The sequence below is a fragment of the Aphelocoma coerulescens genome, chromosome 4 (assembly GCF_041296385.1).
Source record: "Aphelocoma coerulescens isolate FSJ_1873_10779 chromosome 4, UR_Acoe_1.0, whole genome shotgun sequence".
NCBI lineage: Eukaryota > Metazoa > Chordata > Aves > Passeriformes > Corvidae > Aphelocoma > Aphelocoma coerulescens.
The window spans coordinates 33,159,518-33,180,215 of NC_091017.1; the positions used below are offsets into that span (position 1 = coordinate 33,159,518).

The following is a 20,698-nucleotide window of genomic DNA, read 5'->3' on the forward strand; positions in this document are numbered from 1 at the left end:
CTTTGATGCACAATCACCTGCTGCATTGCAAGGGCTGTATCTAAAGCTGAAAGGATCTGAAATTTCACCTCTGGGCCTTCCTAAAGGAGATGCTACTGCTGAAAGACAAGCATCTGGCCTTCCTACTGTTTGTGCGGCAGGGAAGGCATTCTCTACATTGTCAGAGTTCCTGGGCAGAACACAATTGCTGCGAAGAAACAGGATGATATATTTGCAGGGATGGGTTGCAAACACAGGCACTGTGCCAATACCAAATTCAGATACAAATACTGCTTTTCATTACAGTATCTGAATTTTGTCAGTTGAAAGTCTTCTCTGTTAAGTTGCACTGTGGAAAGGACTCAGTACTCTGGATCTGCTACTCTGGATCCAGTCCTGGATCCTCACTGTCATAAAGTGCTCAGTATTGGTTTGAGCAGCTGTTTAGAAGCTATTTCATTCTGAAAAAAGTTACTCTCAAAACACATTGAAATGCATGTGTGGTTATGGACCTTCAGCTCCTGCACTTCCCAGTCAGTTCTAATGTTCTCTCCCTCCTGGCCTGTGCTTTCATACCAGCCTAGAAATACAGCAGCACTTTTATCAGGCTCTGCAAATGAGTCAAGTTGGATGGAGGTCATGCCGACCTACTGCAAGCTCAGTTTATCTACAGCTCTTGCAGAGCTGTTAGCATCCCCCAGTGAGATCTGGAGGGGGTGGTATTGTTCTCAAAAGATATTAATGTTTTTTTCCAAATGGCAAATGTAGCTAGACATTGTTGATATTAGAAGTAAGCTATTCACTTCTGCTTTTACATTTTTGCTCCAGAGAACATATAAGCACTTGTTTTCTTTTTGCTTTTTATAAAGCAGATTCTACAGACTCTGTCAAGATCCCCTTCCCACTCCTCCCCTTCATGATCAACAAGGGTTTTTTCCCTTTTTTTCCAGCTCAGACCTTGTTAGACTGAGCCACAATGGCTGCTGTGTGTCTTTCCAAGGAGAGGGGGAAGAGCCCATCATCCCCCACAGGGGAGCATTTGTGTGGCTGCAACTGCAGAGTGGGCAGCAGCTCTAGAGCCACTGCTGCTGCTGCCCCAGAGCTCTGGCTCCTCCCCACCCCAGAGCCACTATCAGGCAGGAGAGCCAGCTAGGCTCCTCTCTTTTTGCAGTGGACAGAGACATGGACATGGCAGAAAGTCAGATTCAAGTAAAATTTTTGCCTTGCCAGCACTGATACAGTCTCTAATTCCATAACTAATATATGCCTTGCTGGCAGCTAACTTCCATCTCCAGCTTCAGAACAGTTTAACAGTGTTGCCCCAATATCACAACAGATGACATAAAAATCAGAGTTATGTGGCTGGGTGGCAGGGTCAGGTTAATGGCAGTACAGCTGGAGAGGGACAGGGCCTTGCAGTTTTGTTTCCTGCATTAAAGTTTTATGGGCTCTCAGAATGACTTAGCACATTAGCCAGACTGGTAATTTCTTTTGCTGATCATTTTGTGTAAGCTTCAGTTTCAAAAAGCCCACTTAGTAAAATAAGAAAGGAGAAGAAAAGCCTGATAATATCTTGGCAGCAGCTTTACTGCTCTGGCTCTAGAGCTCAAATGCCATCAAAAGGGAAAAAAAGAAAGGCTATTTTAACCCCCTTTCAGTGCCACACACTGCCACTGTGCAGAAGGTTCCTGGCACCATCATAATCACCTCATTTTCTTGTCCATCAATCACTGCCTGGCAGATCTGTTCAAGCTCTTTTTGATCCTGTAACAGTTCAAGTTTCTGTAGTTTAACAATTTCAAGAGGAGTCTTCCCTTGTCCCTTCCACAATTCTGCAAGCACCTGAAAATCACAATAAAAGCAGCAAAGGTCAGTGGCTTGACTTACCATCACTGTTTACATGCAGTGTTTCGGTTATGGATGCAAGAAGCCCTGTTTTTGTTAAGAGCAGATTGTCTAAATGTGAACAAGCCCAAGATTTAATCATGTGCCTCTCTGAAAGAGCCCTTGTACCTCCCTCCTTTTCTGCCCCCTGGACTGAGACAAAGCATTGCCACCTCCTGCAGAGTCCAGGTTAATGGTTCACAGCTGGGGCTGTGCAGCCTCCGCAGCCCAGGCCCTGCCTGCTCCCCCAGGGCCGGGGTCTCTCCACAGGGGTTTGCTGAGCACAGCCCCCTGCTCCTCATGCATGGAGAGGAGCCACCACAGCAGGGATGGCAGGGCTGCAAGGCTGCTCTTTGCCAGTATCCCTGCTCTTCTCACATCATTCACAGAATTGCCTGGGAGCAGCAGGGAAATGCATCTCCATGAGCAATGGCTCTGCCCGGGAACTGATGATTAGTTGACTATTGTACCAAGTCCAATCCCAGGTAACTCATCCCATTACCAGTCCTTGCCAGCAGGCTGTAATGAGGATATGTATGACAAAGCAGAAGAAAAATGGTGCCAAGCAGAATGAATGCAGCAGCTCCAGCCCACCTATGCATCATCTCCAAGTACTGGACTGCTGGGCAAACCCAGGCCTGTGGAATAATCACTTGTTAATGCTCGTGTTTTCCTACACTGCAGCAAGGCTATTGCCCTGGAATACACTTGAGAGGAGAGAACATTTATAAAAAACCAATTTCCTTGGGCAGTCATTTTCTGTATTGCCTTTGCTTTTATTTCAGGGCTGTGGGAGGAGAGTAAGAAAACCCTTATTAAAACAGCTCGTCGTGCTCCATCCTGAGCTGAAGATATAATTGTAGGTTTGGGCCATTGCTGTGCCCCAATATGGAAATGAATGTCCTGTCAAAATTTCAGAATTAAATATTCCCTGTAGGATGAAGAAGAGGCCAAGATGGGGAGACAAGGAGGGGCATTCAAACTGCATGCTGAGTAATTCGCAGGGCAGCAAGAGAACTCGGGTAAAATGAAGCACATGGGATGCTATCTTAACTACCCCAGCAATTTTTTTCAGCATGACAAATTTTCAGGTACAAAAGACCTTTGGTTAAAGAGTTCTATATCCACAGCAAGTATTTAAGAACCATGCATTCATACAATTGCTGGAAGAGGATATTTGTTTGCCAGTGGCACTCTGAAGCTTTTTATGGGATCTTATCACTCTTCTCAAGACCTTGTGAGAGGGTAATGATACACAGCTGTATTGTGGCAGCTACATCTTAATTTCTCCTTGTGAGAGGGCCAAAGGCAGATCACAATACTGAAGTTACTGATAAGCAGCCAGAGTTACAACAGCTATAGGTAAAGCTTTCAGATCTTTATACTGAATAAATCAGTGCTCTATATGATGTCTTCTACAAGATCTTCCTTCTAGTGTGAAATTTAAAAATCATCATGCCAGTGCTACCTGGAATACCCCTAGAAATACATACATCATATCCAACAGAGATTCAGCCTGTATGCAGCTGCTTGCCTTTTTTGTGGTGGTGTTTTTTCATGTTTTGGGGATTTGTTGTTGCACTCCATTGCTACTCCAGGCAGCCCTTCTGCTTCTTCCCTGAGGGATGAAGCAGGAAGGTTTCTCTCCTGGAGGCCTCCCAAGGCACCCATACTGTATGTCACCTCTCAGAATGAGCCCTGTCCTCACCGCACATCACGGCCTCTAGCAAAACACCCTGGAGAGTCTAAAGTGTTGCACAAATCAGGGTGGACAAGGAATAAGCCCTTTCACTCTCCTGGAAAAAGGCAGATGGGATTTTTAGGACTGGTATGTATTCAAACAGGATGCCATGGGCTGCAGGAAGGGGAAATCTGCAATGAACAAAATCTACGGAGCCAATCATGGCAGAGTCACACAGGAGCAACTCGTACATCAGGCTGACTTAGATCAGGGGCAGGACAGCTTGACAGTCAGAGATCCAGCTCTGATTCCCTGTTATGCCTGTGCCAAATATTTCCTGGCACTGAGGAAAGCTTGCCCATTAGAAACCTTGAAGGCACCAGATTTTCCCTGTGACAGCTGCACCATGTGTCCCTTCCCATTTGGTAACAAGCACCTCCACTTAGTTAGTAGAGCAACAATGTTATCAAGGCCCTTGCTTGTTTACAGGTATGTAGGAAAGCAGAAAGAGTTGTGGCCAAGGCCTGTCAAAAGATGCACTTTTTAAAAATGTGTTTCTCCACTTGGCAAGGAGTACAAATCTAAAGAAAGCAGTTTAAAAAATGATTTCAACTCATTTACACAAACTGCCTGCACCAGCACAGGAGGATCAAATTATGAAGTCTCCAGAGCCAAAACATGAATCTCAGGCCTCATTTCCATCACTGAAATCTCAGTGGCTTCTTCTATTGATTCTTGCCTGAGCGTGATTAGATTTTAATGATGTTCTGTGGTCTCCACCTATGCAGGCATAGCAGCATTGGTCAAGATGAATTAATTAGGACTTACACGTCTGGCTGCCATGGGCATCATATCAAACATTTTGCAACTGGTGACCGTGCCAGCTGACTGTTGTGCCTAAGAATGCTCCAACTGGAAACTCTATCTGCAGTGATTTGCTGCCAAGGGCGGGAGGAAAGCAGCAGGCAGCACCATTCCAGCAAGTCCTGTGGGCACCTCTCCTTTCCAGTGACGGAAGCCTTCATGTCTGGCAGGTGTCCCTCAGCCTCTCAAGAGAAGTGGGGGGCAGGTTGGGTCCAGTCCTCCAGATGGTGTAGTCATAATTGTCAAAGCAGATGGTTCTGTTTAGATATGCACTCATTTCCCTGCTATCTACTTTAAAGTAGGGGTGCAAAGGAGGTCTGTTGAAGTTACTCCTATGTGGGTGACCTATGCAACTGCAGAACCCAGCAAAACCCAAGGTCTGCTCTGCTCCATGGCCTGCTGGGCATGGTTCCCCCATGAACTAGTGACAAGGGTGTCCACACGGAGTTGCTCCAGCATGGCTCTTGGCAGTAGGGACAAGTTTCCACTTCCCTGGCCCAGGAACCAGCCTCCTCCCACAATGCCATAACTCACAGGCAGGTCTGTTATGCCAGACATGGATCTGCTGCCAGTCTGGCAACTTGAGGAGCAAGACCCCATCGCAGGCACACTCCCCATCGGACTGGTTTCAGCCCTGCGTGAGCAGCAGTGACATCTCCCACTGTGGGCTTCAAAATGGTGCCTCTGGGCTGGGCCACAAGCAGCATGTATCCATCCAATCCAGGACACCCTCAGCCCACAGCCCCACATGCCAGTGCAGCTGGAACCTGCTCCCCCCCTTTGCACAGGCACGCCAGCCTGGAACTGCTTCGGAGACCTCTGGAGTGGGACGCTGTGTTTGATGGCACGTTGGGCATGAGCTCTGTAATTACCTACATGGTAATTATGTGAGCACACAGTGCCCTTAGCTTGGCACTGCATCCCACCACACAATGCTCTGTGTGTACAGCCAGTGCTCATGGCTTTTATCTGCCTGTTTTACTGCCTTAGACAGCAGAGCCCAAACACAGAACCTTTTCAATAATTGAAGTGGTTAACAACTTCCTGCAACGAGCACATATGTGTACACGTGTCTGCATGCTCACCCCATCGAACTTCTTCCATCCCTTCCCACTGGATCGGTGTCTGCCACTGCAGATCATGCTCCCCTCCCCAAGAGCTGCAATTCATCTGCTGGTGTGTATATATAGCCCTTTCTGCCCTCAGGCCATCCAGCGTCTCTGCCTACTGCTGAGGATTGTTATAAACATTTGTTACTCTTCTGACATCCAGGCAACCAAAATACTTTTCTAAATGTGGCAAGGTTTCTGCAGTTTGATAGCATCATCACCCGGTGAGGGCAAACAGTACTGCGATTTCTGGGTCCAGTTTCAGAACACTGAGGACAACATGCACATTACAAGGAGCTGGTAATTAAACAACAAATGCATTTCTGAAATTCTTGACATTTCACAACCTGTCAGAAGTGACTGTCACACAAATATATCACAAAGCAGAAAATCCCATAGATGAGCATTAGTACCCTGTCCATACCTCCACAAGGAAGAGACTTAAGACTGGAGTTCTGAAGCTTCCCTTTCAAATGCAGACACCAAACTGATGGGTGTGTCACAACCCCGCAGGCACAGAACTGCTCTGCATTCCAGTGCTTTTCCTATTAATACTTTATCTCCTTTTTGAAGCTTTTACTTTTCCAATACAAAATTTCCAAATACACATGCCTGAAGCCAGGCACTTAAATCCTTATTTATGATGCCCATCTTATGCAGCTGGCTATCCACAGACACAGACCAACTTAATTAAGAACCACAAGCATCTCCAAAAAGAGAAAACAAACCAGAAAGTTCATTCACAGTTCATGAATGGTTTCACTGATAAACACTGAAACAGTCACCTAATGCACTTATCTAGAGTACAATAATTAATCTGAAAAGACAAATCATTCCATATAAATGAGCTTGCAGCAATTTAAGGTGAATGACTGATTATGGCCCATCACAAAAAAGCCTCTAAACTTTGTCTACAGACACAGCAGTACCATACCCATCATAACCAGTTCACAATTTTAGATATAAATCATCAAGAGCTGATTTTTCAGACTGTCCTAAGGAAGATGATATATAAAAAAACCCCAGCTTTACTTGCTTGAGAGCTTCATGACAGCACTTGCTCAAAGAAGCAAGGATAAAAGAAAGGCCAAACCTCTCCCACTTTTGACTCAGGTACACCAAAGCAGAACTCTTTTTGTGACTATGCTTGGATGAATTCTATCCTTTCCCATGTGCTAATGCTTGGGAACGTAGACCTTACTGTCCCTAAGAATCTAGTAACTGATACTCTCATCTTAACTGCAAGCCATGGATTAGCTCCCACTGACCTTTCACACAGGTCTGACTGGAATAGTGAAATTGAGATCTACTGTCTGCTCTGTTCAGAAGCAGGATTTATTTGAGTTCAGTTCACATAATTTAAGTCTACTACTGTTTGGCTTCTGCCCCCTTCTAACAGTGAATATGCAGATATATCTCTAAGATTATATACACACATAAAGCATTTGCATCTATTATATGTATATAATATAGCTACAGAAGCTATCCTTTATCAACACTCTAAGTAATTTCCCTTTAAAGCAACCATTGTACTGGTACACAATGATTGTAAAATTGCTACACAACCAAAGTAAGCAGCCACAGATTCAGAGTAAAGCAAAATCAAAAAGGTACTTACCTGCTTTGCTGCTGTAGAAGAAATTTCTTTTTTTTCTAGAAGGTTCAAGAGGTCAGCCAGGACGAAAGAACTGACTGGGCTATGGAAAAAGTGGGCAGAAGTTACCTCAGAGAATAAGGTGATGTAATGTATCTATGCTACTGCTGCTTGCCTAAGGATCACAGCGTTCAGGATGACAAGCTGTTTTTCCTCATGTTTGGTACTAATGGCCTGACTATGCCTTACCATCAACACACTCTGAAGACTGAAGACTGGTTGCTACTCTTAACCACATGATCCTCGTCTCTGCCACTTATTTGTCTAATTCCATTTAGCAGGACAGAGGCAAGGCCTGTGCAGGACTGCCTGGAGTAACAAACTTCACAGGTAGCAACTAAAGCAGGCACAAGCAATGGAGTGACACGGTACCATTCATGAGAAAAGGATCACTTTGTCTCAGCACTGTAGCAATTAAGAAGACTGACCTTTCCTTTACTGTAAGGGAATGTTGTTTCAAGTAACTGAGCAGGTCATTTAGAATCCAGCCAATCACTTTCTTTGGCTTCATTTGGGTCTGTTTTACCACGCTTTCAAAGAATTCTGCAAGTCCATCTTCATTCTGTTTAAGAAAAATTAAATCTGTCAAAGGGATACTGGAGTGCAAACATGACTACAGAATCACAGAATCGCCACGGTTGGAAGGGACCTCTGGAGATCATCCGGTCCAACCCCTCTGCCAAGGCACGGTCACCCTGGAGCAGGTGACAAAGGTTACAGGTTGCAATTAATTATACAATTACACTCAGCATATAAATGCTCAGTCCTAAAGTAAACTTCAGTTGTGAATTCACTCCAAAGTCACAAAACTTTGGAGTAATTTTATTAACAGCAAACAATCTTATGCCTAGAACAGGAACGTGCAGTTTATCTGTCAGCCTGTCTGTTTCAGTGGAACTTCCAACAAATGAGCGATCATTTTTCTCTTAATGCCTCCCTAAAATTAGCATTTGGGGAGAAGCTTTCTCACCTTTGCAAGTGTTTTATGTATAATGCTAGAAAATACAATGCTGCCATCTCACAGGCTGTCATGCTACCTTTTACCAAGAAGAGCCTTTTTCTGAAACTGTCAGATAATTCACTTGATCTTGCAATCACTTCTATTTATTTTGGATTGAGTGAGTAAGTTTAGCTTGCATTTACCCTTCAGTGATATGGAAAGGTCATATGTAAGAAGCAGGGTTTTATTTTTCCATTTTTTTTCAGAGAAGCTATGGTAAGCTTTACACAGCACACTAAATGCTCAGAAGATATCACAGTGGGGGATTCAATTTATAGCCTAAGTGAAATCTGAGATTGTTTTTAGAAGAACAGATACTGCACAGTCTGTTGAATGCTGTGGTGTTTGTCATCAAGGCATTGATGGACCTTTAAATGCAGCACAGAACTCACTGGGTTTACTGAAGGCTGAAGAAGTCTGAAGTGGCAGCTCCTACCTTTTCAAGGAGGAATTCAAATCCAGCATGCCACTGGACTTCTGCAGTATGTAGCATAAACACACAGGAGGACAAGCCAGCTCTCAGAAGTCAGGAGATAACAGCTTAGAGATAGCCAAGGAGCTATTCTAAGTATACAGTCATCACAGCAAAAAACATTTCTCGAAAACATACTGACTGCAGCCAGATCTCTGAACAGTTATGAACAAAAAGAGTGCAGGGTAACCAAAAAACAAAGCCTGTGTTCTCCACTCACATTCCATCAAAACAATCTCATTTGCCCTTGTTTCTAAAGGCCATTTACTGCCATAGCAATACAGAATTTTAGACTTTCCTTCTCCAAACTTTCACAAGACAAACTTCCAAAAGTTCTGGATACCACATTTTTTGTTGGTAATGATGTATGGCTTTTGAGAAGACTGCAAACTACTGATCTCTGTTCTGTGAAACAGAACAAAGTTTACCTAGATTAATGTCTGATGTGCTGTAAAACTGGTGTGACAAAAATCAGACCCATCCCCTTCACCTTGAGACCATGACCAAAGAAACCAAGTTCTCAGCCTAGGAAACCACTGAGGTCTTTTGTGAACCAAGATAAACCTTCTAACTCCCACTAGTTATCTATTGAATACACAGAGATAATTATCTTCTTCTCCAGTGTTCTGATTTAACTAGCAGTTACTCTCTAATCAAACTATGCAAAACTAAGGCTAAATAGACTAGAGGAACAAATTTAACTCAAAAAAAGCAGTAAAGGAATTACATGATTACCAGAGCACAGTAAACTTGATTAAAAACTGTGTGTGTTAAGCAGAATTCCTAGAATGATGCACTGCCAAGTACAGTACTCTTTCTAATTCACCTCAGGATTCAATAGCACAAACAAACACTCATTATTTAAACAGTGGGTTCCTTTACACAGAAACAATTGCCCATTCTAGGTAGGGAAAAGTGAGCGTGCCTGAATGCTGGTTTCTTTACACATGCTGCAGAAGGTTTTATGAACATTCCAGGCAGAGTAGGTCTAGCTACAACATTATGCACAGGCAAATGATGTCTGCAGATGCCACATGTCTGAATGCAGCTACACAGCTCAGTCGCAGCACGCCCAGTGCTTCCATCGTGTACAGGCTACAGAGCGTATCCCTCGCAGTGGGCACATCCAGATTTCTGGATACTTACAGCCTGGCTGGAGTTACAGTTCTGATCCTGCTGCCAGACCTTTGAAAAATCAAGGACAAACGTATGCAGCCTTTGCATTTTAATCAGATGATTTCCAGGCAACAAGTGCAGAAAAGCCCAGGAAAACTCAGGGAGACAGACTTACATATGCAAGTCTCTGAACCCCATACTCACTACTTGCGCACACACAACCAGACACATGCCCCAAAATTCACTTGCATTTCGTTTTGGGTTTTTTAAAGTGACTGTCATTTTTTGTAGCCAAAGAGAAGAAAACCCAGTAATGCTAGACTGAAATGAGTAAGGCAGAATGTCAAAACATCAGAATGACTGACAGAAATGAAACATTTTCCTTATTTTCTTGTCATATTAAAAAAAATGTAGGCATAACTTGATTAGCTTCAATTTCTACATACTGCACTACTTGACTTTAATTTGGTTTACATTTTGGTAAACTTTCTTCCTGCCAAATTCAGTCCAACTACCAACACACAGACCTGTCCCTTGCGGCAAATCTGAGCTGAAAACCACTGCATGCTCCAACATGGTGGATTTACAGGAATGCTGACTGCCTGTTCTCTCTTCATTCTGAATACTCTATTCTAAACTTCATTAACAGAAAACCAGAAATCTGGAATAGCAGCACCATGTTTGTGATCCAGGCCACTCAGTGCTCCCATCAGACACCAAATATGCTGTGATTTATTCATGTGAGTCTCACTGGCATGAAACCTGACATACCAATATTTCAATCAGATGCAAATTTCTTTCTTAAACATGGTTAAAAATGATCATTTCATAGCACTGAGATATAAAAAATCCTAGTGGTGTAGTGATTTCAGGTACCTTTTAAACAAGTTTAAAACAATACTTTATAGAACACCATGGGTACAATCTTTAGAGACACTGGGACTGTAATGCAAACTTATTCTTTTAAAAACCAGTAATGTTTCCCAAAGAACTAAAGAAGAAAACTACTTCAATGTTAACAAATAAAATGTCATTTGCAGCTTTGTTATTCCCATTTTTGCCATCACAGTTCCTACAATAACTAACTGTGAGGTAACAACTGCTGCAAAAATGTACAAGACTGTCAGGGGAAAAAACCCCAAAACATCCAGGAGACAAGCAGACCAGTCAAAGAAAGTTCAGACTTTTTCCTAAAGCTTCTTATAAAGTGATCCAAATTCTAAAAATAAGCATAAGTTCACCTGCACACTAACATGTATGAGAGTGGCATGGCATAAAACAAAATGGTCAAAACCAATTTCTCCAGAGCCCCACTTCTGACTGTTTGAAGGAGTCACCAACACGATTGTTCCACCAGGGCAATCAGCCCAAGTGGAACAGCCACTTTTATCTGGGTAAGCAGAGGAACAGTAGATGCACAGGAAGACTTGGAATTCACATGACAAAGGAAGTGATCAGACTCTTTTTTTCTCGTGCTGTACTGTGACAATTGATGTATTTTCTGGTTGGACCTCCCTGGACCTCAGCACACATTTTGAAAACAAAACGTCACATTAACACATTAACACATTAATGTCTATCCAAGTATATCTTATTTTTTTACTCAATAGATAGCAAGATGAAAATACTGTAATACTATAACTGGCAAAGTTGTCAGAGATCCTTCTGACTGATGTATCTACCAGATTATCGGTTTGCAGAGCAAAGCAGAAATTGCATGCAGAAGTTGAGTACCCGAATACCATGGAGTCTACATGGCTCAAAGAATTATATCTTTATGAGTAAGAATAGTTCTGCATGAAGAAAAATCAGAAACATCATTTATTTCTGCAATTTATATAAAACTGCCAAAAATGTAGCTGTTTACACTTAAAGGAATTTCAGTTATGAAGATACTAATAGGGTACTCCTTCCCTTTCAGTACATCTGTGATTAGCAGAAATCTCAGTTTCTCAGCACCACAGTATGTACAGGCAGCTCCTGTGTACGAGGACAAAGCTCTGGAAGCAAGCTCAGAAGCTAGCCTGCGTGCTGGAGTATGTATGTTTTATTGTAACTTGGGCACAAAATGCTTTCTCTAACACGTTGGTGCAGAACAGACTTGGCATTTTAGAGCCATGCCTCTACAACTGCCATTTATTTAATGAGCACTCCTGGGCGCTCTAACCTGGAAGAATGCTCATTAGATGTGTGCATCTGGCCCTATCAGCAATCCTGTGCAGCTTCCGATGCAAGCTGAACGCAGCGACAGGCACAGCGCTTCCCGATGAGCTGAGGTTAACGGGTCTCCCTGTGCACAGGCAGGCAGCTTTGGTGGGGAGTGCACAGGCTGACATTCCAATGCACAACAAAGGGAGACCCGCAACGAAGAACGTGCTCACTTCATGCATTCAAATGGATGCATTAGCTTATTACAAGCCAAATCCCAAACTTCTGGTTGGAGCTCATTAATTGTCTTACACATTGCAAAAACGATTAAAAGCAAAAAGGGGAAAAGCAAAGGCAATAAAGGATTTCAGAGAACAGCTGAAAGAAAGGGCAGTTGATGAGGCAAATATATAGGGCTAGTTGGCAGAGATGACAGAAGCCACCCATACCAGCAACTTGATATGCACAAAAGGTAGGCTGATGCCAAGTGAAAGGAGTGGGTGCCCTGGGTGTGGCTGCCATGGAGTTCATGTTCTAAAGAGGGTGCTGTGTTTTGGATTTGTGACCACAGCAACGCTGACAACACACAGGTGTTTTGGCTACTGCTGAGCAGCACTTTCTTTCTCCGCTCTGTTCCCCACAGCAAATAGGCCAAGGATGGGCACAAAGCTTGGTGGGGACACAGTCCAACAGAAAACCCAAACTGGTTATATTCCACACCCTGCTCAACAAGGAAAACTGAGGGAAGGGGATTTTGGGGGATGTAGTCAGTGTCATTGGCTGCAGACTGGCAGCACATCAGTCTACTTGTGGGAGTGGTGAGTGATTGTATTTGCATCATTTTTAGGTTTTCCCCTACTCCATTCCTTCACTGAAGTGTTTCTCTCAAACTGCGAGTCTTACTTTTGCTCTTCCTAATCTCTTCCCTGTACTGCTGACACGGAAAATGAGCAAGCAGTTGTGGTACTCAGCAGCTGGCAGGGCCAACCCACCACAGAGAGGGAGAAGTAGAAAAAATCAGAGAAAAATGATGCAGGACCTATCTACCCTTTCTACTCCTATGTTTATTTTAATATGTGAGAAATATGTTAATGTGAAAAAATACATGCATGAACAGGAATACTGGCTGCAAAATATGATTTTGCAGCTTATACAATGAAATAGAAAGGTAAGAACTGCTAACACCTCTCAATACTACGACTGCAGTCTTATGACTTTGATGAGACTTATGACTCACCTGCCCACCAAACAATCTGCAACTCACTAAAAAGGCACAGCAGCACAAAAGCAGTTTTCCTAATAGCTTTCCTCAGAACACAGAATTGCCTTCTTCCTGTAGAATCAGCCTCTGTACAAGTGTATTAAATTACAGACATACAAAGAAGGGATATGAGGTAGTTATGTGCACTACTTTCCCTTCATTTATAGTCAAGGGAAAGGATCTCCTCCAGAGGACAATTTAAAGTACTTACAGTTCTGCTCTGAATCTCACTCTGAAAAAATCCTTTGCCTTCTGTCTCCACTAATGACAGTGGTAACCAAAGCAGGACATTCTCCTAGATTAGCTGGGTATGTGAAATGTCTAATCTAGGGTGAGTAAACTAACTCCCTCCCCAGAGTCACTACTGACAAAGAGAGATGAGAGTTTGCACTTAAGCTCAAAGTCCTCTAGAATCATTTTGGGAGTTATGAGATTTTGCTGTCACTTCCTTATTTATAACTGTATTTGCCACATCTTTTCCCTTCTCATCTCCTCTTCTGAACCTACCCCTGGTAAACTGCACTGTGAGGTCAAAGTTGATACTGTGCAACCATGTGGTATAATTCCCTAAGAGTAAAGGAGGGGAGGGGGGGTTGCTTCCAATAATGTGGAAGGTAGGTCAGGGAGCACATGAAGCTGAAACATTTAGACTTTGGATTTTGATTCGTGTTCATTAAATATGGTCAGTGTGCCCAGCCTTGCAGCAGGCCCAAAGCTGAAGAGCAGGCACTTGCAGCCAAGGGTCTATATCCAGAAGCTGTACATCTGTTGCAGTCAGTCACGTGCATCAATGTGTGGACAGACAAGATCAATATTAAATAGCAGTCATTTGACTGCACTTTGTGTGAGAAACACTTCCTGGCACACTGAGGTCATTTTTCCCCACCATTCTGTGTGTATGGCTCCATGGCACGAAGTATGCATTGGACACACTTCCAAATAAGAATATTCATAAGGACTGACAGCTGGTTAATATGACAGCTGTAAATCTTTTCAAGAACCGTGCAACTTTGAAGCTTCTAGGCTTGTTCTAGCACTTGATCAATAGACCTACCAATAAGGTGAAGCTGTGTTCAGGAAGAATCCCATACTGTTCAACAAGTTTTTCTCTCTTCACACTGGGGAGGTCAGGAAGTCTCTCATGGATCCAATCAATATTTATCACTTGCTGATGGTTCATATTAGCTGGCAAAGATTTTGCATCATACAGAATCAATGGGGGAAGGTTTGGCTCTGGCATGAACCTAGCAAAAACAAAGAAAAATTCCTTTATAATTATTTTCCCTCAGAAGCTAAAAAACAAGGAATAAAATTGATACCACAATTTTATACTTCCTGAAAGTTTTACCACCCTTTCAACTAAACAAAATATTAAAAATTAATGACTTGGTATATCACTGGTAAGTAGAAAGAGACCAGGCCCCAAACTGTTGCAAAGTCTCTATTTTTTTTCTTCAGGTATTTTCCACGAATTGTCAGAGTTCATAACACAAAAGGGACAATTCAAACACTTCTGCACCAAAAAGAATAATAAAAAGTCCCAATAGCACCAGTAATAAAAGACATGGAAACAGCCCACTCTTTTTGGCATCAAGCATGAATTACAGACTTGGACAAAAATGGGCCTGCACTGGCAGGGAAGAACTCGGATTGACAGCCAGCTGCCAGGAGTGATCTGGGCAGGTTGTAACCTTTTCCAGACAAACTTCAAAAATCTTGATGAAATCTCATGCTGTGCTAAAAGCAAAGTTACTGTGCTCAGCAGGGTGCCATCACAGAACAAAAGGCTCCCTTAAAGAGAAGGCCAATTCAAACTACTCAAATAACTGCAATTGAAGCAGAAACTTCACTCTTACATGATCAAATGAGGGGTTCAAAACCACCAGAAAAAAGGGCTTAGGGCTATAATGATTTCTATTTAAAATCTGCCTAAACATAGATTTTAAGTTTAATGTATAATGTGCATCATTAAGTTACACAAAACCCTAAAAAACATCGTTTACAGTTCAATACTGTTCATAATCTTAGTACTAGTAATAATCTTTATGGTCTTTATTTGAAATATCTTAGACTCATCAGTTTTGTCTAGTTTTCATGAATTTTCGTTTGCATTTTTTCAAATTAGTCTTTTTAAATAAGCCTCATGCCTGCCCCTACCATAACAAGGAATTCACAAAATGATCAGTGCTGCATTTCTACAAAAACATAATCTAAAAAGCAGATTTAAATTAAAAGTTTGTGGGATGCTTTCAAAATTGTTGCTTTGCTGTAGCAAGATCAGTGCTAGAATATAAAATCTAACAGGAACACAGAGCTGACAAAGCTAAGAGGCTCTGAAAGTTCTCCTGCAGAATTACAGTTCTCCCACTGGAAAGTGAACTCTGGGAGTAACAGGAAGCTCCCTCTGGGATGCAAAGCTAGGGAACTACTAGGAGGATCAGCTCTAAGATGGCTCTAAGCAGCTGTGCTGCTGCCTTGCAGTGTTGCCTCAGAACTTGTTCCCAGCAACACTGCTTTCCAACAGGACTCGTGCCTTGTCCCCTCAGCCCCACAGCTAAATCCTTCCTGGGTGACTTTATGGTTCAGTGGCTGTCATCTCACACTTAGGGAAGGCAAAGTACTTAGCAAGGTAACACCTTCATTAGGTCTACAAAGAACTTCAAAGTAGAAACCAGCCCATGAATGCTGACACCTTTCAACAGCAGTCAGGATTTTCAAACAGTGTTTGTGACCTGTGATCAGAGAATCTAAGCATGGAGGAGCAGGGCCTGCTAGCTGAAAACCATTTCCCTTTCTATTTACTTAAAGCAGGAGCAATGTTGAACTCAGAATATTCTGATGTTTCATGTCAGGCATTCTTAAGAATACACTTATACTGGCCATACAGTAAACCTTCAACTTTCCCACTTTGAGCTGAAATACTCCCAGCCTAGTCTCTGGGAAAGCTCCAGGGGTTTTACCAGAAATGAGACACAAATCCAGATCTGAACTGCTCAGACTAGCACTGATTTTGATAGGTCTCTGCCCCTTCCTGTGGAAAGTAAGCTTCCAGCACATACTCACTGCACTGACTAACTTTACATCCTTATTACACTGGCTACACTTCAGAAATTGAATAAATCCTCAGTTCATGAAATGTTAAGTCTATTAAAAAAAATACCGATAATCCTGTTTTCCTTCTTTGTCTCTCATTGGTACTGTGCACCTAAAATAAAAACAAAACAAGATGTGAAAAGAGGTACACCACAGAATTAGTTTTATGGCAAAAACACAAACCAAAACCTCTGCCTCATGAAGATTAGGAGAGCCTCTTAAAACCACTTCAAAGAATAAGGGCATGTAAGAGGGCAGTCATTTTCACACAGACACTGCTTGATGCAGCACACAATCTGCTGTGAAAAAGCCCCAGCCTTAAATTACTCCCTATGAGGAGACTATACTTGTGAACATTAGCTCTAGAAGACACAAGTTGGGCAGTACTGTATTACATCTCCTGATCATGTCACTAGGTATATGTGGCCACTCTAAAGTGGCTATTCTGTGTTCCTCCAAAATAAAAACTCACCCAAGCTTGGAATCAAAGGCTCTTGTTTCATTCAAAATTGTCCCTCCATTTTCAAGTTCTTCAATTTGCCTCTGTATTTCATAGTCTGACAGTAATAAAAGAAAAAAGAGTAAGCTTGTTAGACTACACTATTAGCTTTAGTGCACTCCACTATTTCATTTTTCACTGCTATGCAATAATGGAATACTTTGTTGTTTTAACCTTAATGAAATCACCAGCAGTAGTTATGGGCAGAATTATCAGTCACTGTCTCTCTCTCCAGCACTGTTTCTTTGTGTGTTTTCCTCATCTTCCTTCATTTCCTTTAAATGGAAACCATTTTCTCCCAGGCACTGCAGTCAAGTCATACATTCCTGGTGACCTTGCAGTCACGCAGTTCAGTTTTCTTTTGGAGATGTAACAATCAGCTTTTTTTGCTCATACCCAAGCTGTAATCTGAACTTCACACACATCATGTACCATACTCAGTGGAAAGCAATCATCTCCACTGGAGGACACAAAACCATCGCTACCATATTTCAGTACATGCTAGGCACTGAACCACCTGCTTCATTCTTTTAGGCAGAGATTTTACTGCAAAAAACCTGCAGACTAACATGCCTGCTCTTCCCAGAGTATCCCATACTAAGATTTATTCTGTCAGGGAGCAGCAAGAGCTGCTCCATAAAGAAGGATAAGCCAGGACTAAAGGGTGACCAGAGCCCAGGCCATGCCCTCATGGTCTGATGCAGTCCCACCAGTCTGGACAGTGTGAGCAAGGGCAAGTGCTACTAAGAGAGTCCATTCAGGGAGCTCAGGGAGAAGCAGAAGGAGCTAAGTCCTGAGACAGGACTGGGAACAAGACTACAGAACAGGTCCAAGGTCCTTCAGGAGAGAGGACCGAAAACTGGCACACCTGTGACACAGCCACTCAGGCAAGGTCTGAAGGCCCTAGCCTGAGCCTAAATGGAACTCCTGTACCCACAGGCAAGGCACATGAAAGAGACACCCAGGCAAAGCTAGTCAGGGCATTTAAGGCCAATTACTGCACTCAGAAGCCTGACATATTTAATCTCAGACCACATCAAATATCTACAATGCTCTTGTAATGAAGCAACCACCATTTACCTACTGCTTTTGCCAGAAATCGTATGCTATTGATATTCTTCACTTCAGTCCTCACTCCGTAAGGTTCTCCAGGGTGATGTACAGAAACATTGGCATCCACTCTCAGCTGACCCTCTGGAAAAGGAAATTTTATTAACAGAACAGTCTGCCCTGATCAGTAGAGTTAAAAACCGTGGCATGCATTAATAAACTGCATGTTATGTGCAGAGCATTAATAGCAGATTTCTCTATGTTCAGAAAGGAGTAACAACCACTTCATCATAGCTTTCTGTTTGTCATTCCATCTCAAGGCACTGCCTTGTATCATTCAAAATAGTTTTAAATCATTGCTCATAATTCCTCTCAGAAAACTGCATGATGCAGTGCAGCACAGATCCTCTAAGCCATACAGTAAAAAGAGCTTCTGATTCACAGCTCTTAAATAAAGGGCAGAATTAGACAAGCAAAGTGGTGGATTGTGAGCTTCCATTCCTCTCAAAGCAGCACAAAAATACCTTTTGGAATTACAATTTGATGGATATATACCACCCTAGCATGGAACACAAGAACTTAAGGTTATGTTGAACAGATTTACTAAGGTGTTCTTGGAAATTTACAGCTCAAGGACAAATGTGAGAAGCAGAGGATTTTTTTGTAATTTTCTTCTTCTCCTTCAGGAAATTGCAATCTTACCCCTCGAAATGTCCCTGGCTGCCAAAAACGGTACAAAGTTTTATATAAAAGCATCATGCACCCTCAGTCCAAAATGGACCAATGTCCTTAAACATTTTTAATGACTCAACCACAAGGAAATCATAATTGTATCTTTCTAAGTATTGTCCCTCTAAAGACATCTCTTCTGAGAAGAAAAGGCATGCCACAGTTATCAACTGCTGGGAATACACAAACAGGAGAGGCTGTATTACATCCTGGAATGTTAAGAAACATTATTGTCCCCGTATTACACAGTGAACATCTGTAGCCTTTCCCTGTGGGTTTTTTTTTTTAATTCATTTTAAAATTTCAAATACAGATATCAAGAAACAAATGCCTACTGATTGGATTCAGCAGCATTATAAATGAGAGTGCAAAATGGCTCACAGTTAACACTGTGAAGATGCTACGGCTTCAGAAGCCATTCCGGTCACTAGATTTAAATTGACCGTCAGGGCCTTGGTACAATTTGTAAAAGCAGGCTGGATGACAGCACACTAATTTCCTCTGCCTTCATAGAGCCCTGCCAGACATGCAAATGAGACAAAGATGCTGGAATGACCCAACATCTCTTTCAAGGGAAGTGTTTTGCATGTGCTCCCTCTTTGGGGTGAAACTTGTACTTGTTCCAAAGGAGGAATAGTCTTGTCCTGCTCTTGCTTCATTTGAGATGTGACCTGTTTCTACTTGGATGTAGGTGTCAGTGTGACCAGACAATGAACTTCATCAGGCATAAGCAAAAGGAGATCCAGGCTGAAAATGTTCTTAAAAAAACAAAACAAAACACTTTTTTTCTTTAAGACCAGCTTATTTAAATTTCACTTTACAATGAAATCATCTTTTCTTTTGTTTGTTGGTAATGAAATAACACCTGATAAAACTGGGCACTTGTCTTCACTGTACATGCAAAAGCCCCTAAAACCTTCACATAGAAAGAAAAAAAAAATCTAAATACTGTTATAGCTAACTATCCTGGAAGAAAAATATTTCCAATACTGGGATTCTCCTATAAAGTCAGAAATCTCCCTGTGATAAAAGGTATCATAAAGCAATTCCAATGGCAATCTTAGGGCCAAATTCAGTAGTTAAATACTGTATATATTGTATATATGTATGCCCACAAAGTCCCTTGAAGAAGCATCCAAACTGGCTGCTTAATACTGACAACTGTGCCTTATTTGATATGTGGGACATTTGTGTGTAAAAAGATTCAGAGAAATAGATAATGTCTAGCTATTATTATTTCCCACTACATTAAATTATACTGCATCAGTAGCCAACATTTATTGGATCCCATTTATTGTGCAATGCATGGACCACTCTGACTCAGTTTTTCAGGAGACATCCACTAGTATAATGGACTGAATTTGTTGCCAGACAGTGAGGCCAACTGTCACAGGCAAAAATACAGCTTACACTATGAACACTAATAAGCAGCTGCTAATTGTGGGTATGTGTGGAGAGGATGAATGCCTGAAACCACTTTTAAATTCTTAGGCAGATGTCTGCTATGTGCTACCTGTAACTGTGGGCTGGTTGTAAATTTTGGTAACATTAAGACTGAGGAAAAATGGCATGACCTGAATCTTCCAATTAATGAGACAGAATCACCTGCCTGAATGCAGGCTATGCTTCTGCACATCACCTATTATGAAAATTGGGGCCTTAAAATTACAGATAGAAGAGCTGGTGCCAGAAGCAATGTTTCCTACAAAAGGAAGTGGTCTCAGAAAGATAGGCCATCTTGGCTAGAATTAACCCCACCACCCATTTCTGTACATGCTGTTGTTTATCCATCTCATCCATGGCACCGGCACAAGTTTACTGCCTACATCAATTTTATGACTAGCTGAGACCTGACACTTTGAAGATGATCCTTGCTCACACTACTTGGTCCCTTTGTCCCTCCCATACTCTAAATTAAACCTTACTACAGATCTTCTGTGCTGCAGTGCTGTGGCAAGCAAGATGGAGAGAGACAGGGAGAAGCACCACAAGAGCCCTGGGGACATTTCTTCCTGCCTAGCTTTACCCCGTAAAATTACTGTGTGAGGAAACATTAACATCTAGCATGGCAAAGCTCTGCAGACAAAGGCAGGCCTATAGGCATGGCAGACACTAGGACAGACTCTGAGGATTGTAAAAACAACAGCTAGAAAAGGCTA

General features: G+C 42.3%; 2 protein-coding genes across 2 annotated transcripts in view; one reads left to right on the top strand and one right to left on the bottom strand.

Moving 5' to 3' along the window:
• Positions 1-20,698, top strand: part of FHIP1A (FHF complex subunit HOOK interacting protein 1A) — a 117,353-nt gene that overhangs the window by 92,982 nt on the left and 3,673 nt on the right. The window lies entirely within an intron of this gene.
• GATB (glutamyl-tRNA amidotransferase subunit B) overlaps positions 1-20,698 on the bottom strand; it is a 42,903-nt gene that overhangs the window by 993 nt on the left and 21,212 nt on the right. Inside the window, exons 6-12 of the mRNA XM_069013478.1 lie at positions 17,841-17,954; positions 16,734-16,818; positions 16,329-16,373; positions 14,223-14,412; positions 7,600-7,733; positions 7,136-7,214; positions 1,687-1,821 (exon numbers count right to left, since the gene is read on the bottom strand). Coding sequence (XP_068869579.1) covers positions 1,687-1,821; positions 7,136-7,214; positions 7,600-7,733; positions 14,223-14,412; positions 16,329-16,373; positions 16,734-16,818; positions 17,841-17,954 — 782 coding nt within the window. The remainder of the gene's footprint in view (positions 1-1,686; positions 1,822-7,135; positions 7,215-7,599; positions 7,734-14,222; positions 14,413-16,328; positions 16,374-16,733; positions 16,819-17,840; positions 17,955-20,698) is intronic.